The 5,412-nt window shown below is 42.3% G+C and overlaps 1 protein-coding gene across 1 annotated transcript; it reads left to right on the top strand.

Annotated features, from left to right (window-relative positions):
• Positions 1 to 1,700: 1,700 nt before the first annotated feature.
• On the top strand, positions 1,701 to 3,553 carry LOC113759081. Its single transcript, XM_027301687.1, has 3 exons — positions 1,701 to 2,078; positions 2,160 to 2,871; positions 3,468 to 3,553. Exons 1-3 carry the CDS (start codon positions 1,701 to 1,703, stop codon positions 3,551 to 3,553), a joined length of 1,176 nt encoding a protein of 391 aa, XP_027157488.1.
• Positions 3,554 to 5,412: the final 1,859 nt, after the last annotated feature.

Raw genomic sequence — 5,412 nt, 5'->3', positions numbered from 1 at the left:
TTTTGGTGCCAAATCTGGCCGTTTCCGTTGCCGTTTCCGCACGCGTGCATGTGCCGATTTTGCCGTTTTGTTTAATTTGCATCCTTTAGTAGTTGTTTGTGTGATGATATGGCTCAACCTTCTGCTACAGGCGAAGGCGGGCTAGACGGAGCCGTGGGGCCCACTAGCTGGCGACTTGAATTCATTTCCGTACTTTCTCTCGTTATACTTGCTCTTTAGGTGAGTGATCAGGATTTCTGTGTAACTCAATACAAAAAATGAGTTTACTATGAATGGGCACTTAGGCGAGGGTGTACTTTATCGCACTCGATCTAAACCCCATTAGTTGCTTTTCATACCTGTGAAATATGATTTTTATGATTTGTTAAAGAGCATTCATGGCTTGTGAATATTTGCAGAGCATTTATTGCTTGAACCAGAGCATTTATTGCTTGAACTAGAGCATTTATTGCTTGAAAAATATTTTAGAGCATTTATTGCTCGTGACTTGGGCAAGAGAAGTGAGCTGTGTAGCTCAGGATCTTAAGGGTCAACCAGTGATCAAACTCGACAAAAGAGTTGGCTTGGGAGCCACCCGTATCCTTACTATGTAGTGTTACTTTTCTGCTTTTGCTTTGCTCTTACTGGTCAAATGTTGACATGTAAAAACTACATTTTTACCCCTGGTTACTCACTAAGCATATAGCTTACCCCATTCTATTTGTTTTCCTTAGCAGGGGGCCGACGCGGGGATCGCTCGGGAAGGTGTTTAGATAAGTTGAACTTGTACTTGTTAGAAGTGGACTAGTAAGTTGTATATATTTGTCATGGTGGTTAGAGTTATCAGCTTTTCTAGGGTACTTCTGGTACTCGTGGTTTGTATAACTTGATTTACTCGTTTATGTAATTATTGCAGAATTTGATGTAATTTTTGAGATTTATATTGTAATCTGTTTGAGGAATATAGTGAGCGACTGAGTCCCGGCGAGAGCCGGGCAGGCGACCCGCCGAACCCTCTGGTTCGCCTTAGGGGGAGGTGGGGCCGTCACAGTTGGTATCAGAGCCATATGCCGACGGTTGGGACTCTACGTCCTTTTACTGGAAAAGCCCCGAGCCTCTCGTTCGTGAAGAGTCACGAAGCGAAACTCTCCGTAGTGGATGCCCGCGTGCGGGTGGCAAGCTGATAGGTACCTTGTGATGTGACCCTGAGAACTGTCACAGTTGGTATCAGAGCTTAGGCTTCAGATCTTTGTAGTGTATCCTAAGCTTGAAGTTTAGGATGCCGGACTGTGGGGTATTTGGTTATTAAGGTAAATATTGAATGCTAGGCTTTTGATATTGGACTTTTGTAAATTTTTTTTCCATAAGGGAAAGTGGGGATTGAGTTGATTGCACTTGGAGATGGCCAGTCCCAGTGTGGATCGACTTGGTTCTTACTTAATGTTGCAGTTAACTATTTGGACCTATTCTTTAGGTTTGCACCCTAGGGCCGCCGGGGCAGTGCTGGTGGATTAGGTGGGCTCTACAGGAGAGTTGCGTTAGGACCGTTGACTTGAATTACTTTGTTGTCTTGTTGAATTGTTTTGAAATCAATATGTTTAGTGTTTTGGTACTAACTGCATTTTGGCTAATTTGTGCATATCTTTGGCATAAACCTGTATATGCATGTTCAAAAAGTTTGATCATTTAGTGTGTTTTATATGGTAAAGTTTTCAAAACAAATGGAAGACGGTGGCCGCGATGGAGGTAGGGAACGAAGCCGAGGCCGAGGAAAAGGTAGGGGACGGAGACCAGAACCCGAAAGGGTAGAAAATGAAATTTCGAACCACCAAGCTGATAACCAAGTAGCTACAGCCAAACAACGGATGACAGAATTACTGGCACGAATGGTGGACCAACAGGGTCAGGGTCATGGGAATAGTGTCAAAAACCCTGTAAATAATTCGGGCAATCACGAGGGAGTGGACCGTGCCCTCGAACGGTTCCAAAAATTTGCAGCCCCGAAATTCATAGGTGAACCTAGCCCTGACTTAGCTGAGAGATGGATGGACCGCATGATGGATATATTCGCTGCGCTCGGGTATTCAGAGGAACGGCAGGTATCTTTTGCTGTCTTCCAATTTGAGGGACCAGCCAGAGCTTGGTGGAATGTAATAAAGGCTAAGTGGGAACGAGAGCAGACCCCCTGGACTTGGGTCAATTTCACCCGTGAGTTTAATGAGAAGTATTTGCCACCGATTGTTCAAGAAAGACGAGAAGAGGACTTTATCCGCCTGCGTCAAGGGCCGTTAAGTGTGGCCGAGTACGAGACACAATTTACCAAACTCTCCCGTTTTGCTCCAGAGTTAGTACTAACAGACCGAAAGAGAATTCGTCGATTTGTCCAGGGGTTAAACGTGGAAATACAAGAGGCACTGGTGGCTGCCCAGTTGGATACATTCAGCCAGACCCTGGAAAAGGCACAGCGAATAGAGACGGCAAGGAGTCAAGTGAAAGCTTTCCGTGACAAGAAGAGGACACCATCTGACACCTATACCTACACTGGTGAGCAAAGCTCGAGAAGCGAGCCGCCTAGTAAGAGAAGTAAGGAAGTCAGTGGTACACGACCAGTGGGGACTCCGAATCAAGGTAAAACAAAGGAAGATCAGGCAGGAAAAGGGCCCCAAAGTGGTGTCTCACATGGGGAATCAATGTTGGGAACCAGAAGAGTATGTGATGTTTGTGGGGCCACTAACCATACGGAAGATACCTGTTGGAAGAAAGAGAAAAATCGGCGATGTTTCCGATGTGGTAGCAATGAACACCTAGTTGCTCAGTGCCCTCAGAAGTCGAGGGGAGGAAATAAATCAGGGACGAGGGGAAACATTTCTAGGCCGATCAGGAACACCAAAGGTATGAATTTCGAGGACGAAATTCTTTTAAGAGGGGGAGTTTGTGACGCCCCGAAAAGAATGAGAGTGAGAACCCGGAAATTTTCTAATTTTTTAGGGTTTATTTTATTTAATTGCTCGCCTTTTCTACATTTTCTTTCTTAGAAAAATTCCCCAGATAAAGTTTATGAGCAAAGATAGTTTTAAAATGATTTTTCTAGTATCAGTTAGTTTTTGAGAAATTAAAAGCGTATTTTGAACGTGGGACCCGCAAGTGCGGTAAATGCATTATATTTTTTACAACTTGTTGGAATTTTGTATTAAGTGATATTATTTTACAAGGTGTTAAGATATTTGTATTGGAGAGACAAAAAGAAATGAGATAAGCTTGGAATGGACACATGTTGCCTTGTGATTGGAGCTTGGCATTTGACTAGTCTTTCTTTACCTTTACTAAACCAATTTTGACCAAAATTTGTCTTTCATTTTCACCTTCTTGGTCGGCCAACTCTAGAGAGAAAAGAAAGAGAGCTCTTCAATTTTTGCTCCATTTTCTTGCCCAAATCTTGTAATCCAACCATTTATTTCTCAAATTCCTTCATAAAACTTACTTACTAGGAGTGATTGAAGTGCTTGGTGGTTTTTGTTTGGAGGGAGAGACTCTCATCTACCTTGTATCTAGTGTTTGTAAGGACTTATGGTGAAGATTGATGACATTTTCTATTTAATCATGAATTTTCTGATTTAATATGATTCATATATTGTGGCTTTGTATGATGATTGGAAATGGTATATAAGGTATCTAGAAGGTGGAAAAAGTGGAAGATTGCAAGTAATTTTTGTTTTGGAAGAAAATGGAAAAACCTAGGGTTCATGAAGCTACATTCTGTCCGGTTTTTTATCTCCTAGTTAGAGGCCGAATTGGCCTTGGATTAAAACATGAAAGTTGTAGGGAATGACATTTTAGAGGTACCTACCAAATTTCAGGTCAATCAGAGCAGTGTAGAATGAGAAAAGTTGAAATTACTATTGCTGTCCTGGTTTTACCCGAATTGGAGAATTGCTTCTATAATTGGTTGTTTTGGTCAGGAATGCTTCCGAATTGGTTGTTGAGGCCTTATTATGAAATATATCCCTGTTTCTTAGCTTTCTTATGGTTTTGGAATCACTTGATTTGGACTGAGGTAGCCCGAGTTATAGCCAAAACACTCGCACCTGTTTTGTACCCTGGAATTTACGTATGTTCTGCATTTAGCTTCTGCCCTGTTTTGTCTGTTTTGATAACGTACGATCTGGGTGTTGACCCCTTCATAAGAAATATAGATCTTGGTTTCAGCTTCGAAATGGTATAAAGTTCATCCAAATCCGAGTCCCGTAGCTCCAGTTGTGACCAAAACAAGATCGGTTGTCAGAACTGCCTTCGAATTTGGACAGTTCTGACAGGAATGTTTGGACCCATTTTTCTCCATGCTCTGTATTGATTCAGCTTTTGATCCAAACCTGAAAGTTATAGCCTTATGTCCTATCTTTCCAATGCCTTTGGAATTTCTTGATTTGGATTTGTGAGCTGTGAGTTATGGTCCAGCAAACAAACCCTGTTCGTCACCCGAACACGTAAATTTCTGGTACGGTTTTCCATAATTTCGACCTGCTTCCATTCAGATCTAGATTAAGGTGTCTTCATGAGAATGGTAGCCCTTCCTCATAGCTTCGAATCGGTGTCTCACCCACTTTGATCCGACATTCCCAGCCTAACTTTTGATCAAAACGGTTTTTGGTGCCAAATCTGGCCGTTTCCGTTGCCGTTTCCGCACGCGTGCATGTGCCGATTTTGCCGTTTTGTTTAATTTGCATCCTTTAGTAGTTGTTTGTGTGATGATATGGCTCAACCTTCTGCTACAGGCGAAGGCGGGCTAGACGGAGCCGTGGGGCCCACTAGCTGGCGACTTGAATTCATTTCCGTACTTTCTCTCGTTATACTTGCTCTTTAGGTGAGTGATCAGGATTTCTGTGTAACTCAATACAAAAAATGAGTTTACTATGAATGGGCACTTAGGCGAGGGTGTACTTTATCGCACTCGATCTAAACCCCATTAGTTGCTATTCATACCTGTGAAATATGATTTTTATGATTTGTTATAGAGCATTCATGGCTTGTGAATATTTGCAGAGCATTTATTGCTTGAACCAGAGCATTTATTGCTTGAAAAATATTTTAGAGCATTTATTGCTCGTGACTTGGGCAAGAGAAGTGAGCTGTGTAGCTCAGGATCTTAAGGGTCAACCAGTGATCAAACTCGACAAAAGAGTTGGCTTGGGAGCCACCCGTATCCTTACTATGTAGTGTTACTTTTCTGCTTTTGCTTTGCTCTTACTGGTCAAATGTTGACATGTAAAAACTACATTTTTACCCCTGGTTACTCACTAAGCATATAGCTTACCCCATTCTATTTGTTTTCCTTAGCAGGGGGCCGACGCGGGGATCGCTCGGGAAGGTGTTTAGATAAGTTGAACTTGTACTTGTTAGAAGTGGACTAGTAAGTTGTATATATTTGTCATGGTG

Source organism: Coffea eugenioides, unplaced genomic scaffold, assembly GCF_003713205.1.
Source record: "Coffea eugenioides isolate CCC68of unplaced genomic scaffold, Ceug_1.0 ScVebR1_902;HRSCAF=1658, whole genome shotgun sequence".
NCBI classification, from domain to species: Eukaryota; Viridiplantae; Streptophyta; class Magnoliopsida; order Gentianales; family Rubiaceae; genus Coffea; species Coffea eugenioides.
Note: the sequence above shows the minus strand (reverse complement) of the source record. Positions and strands in the feature narration are given on the sequence as shown.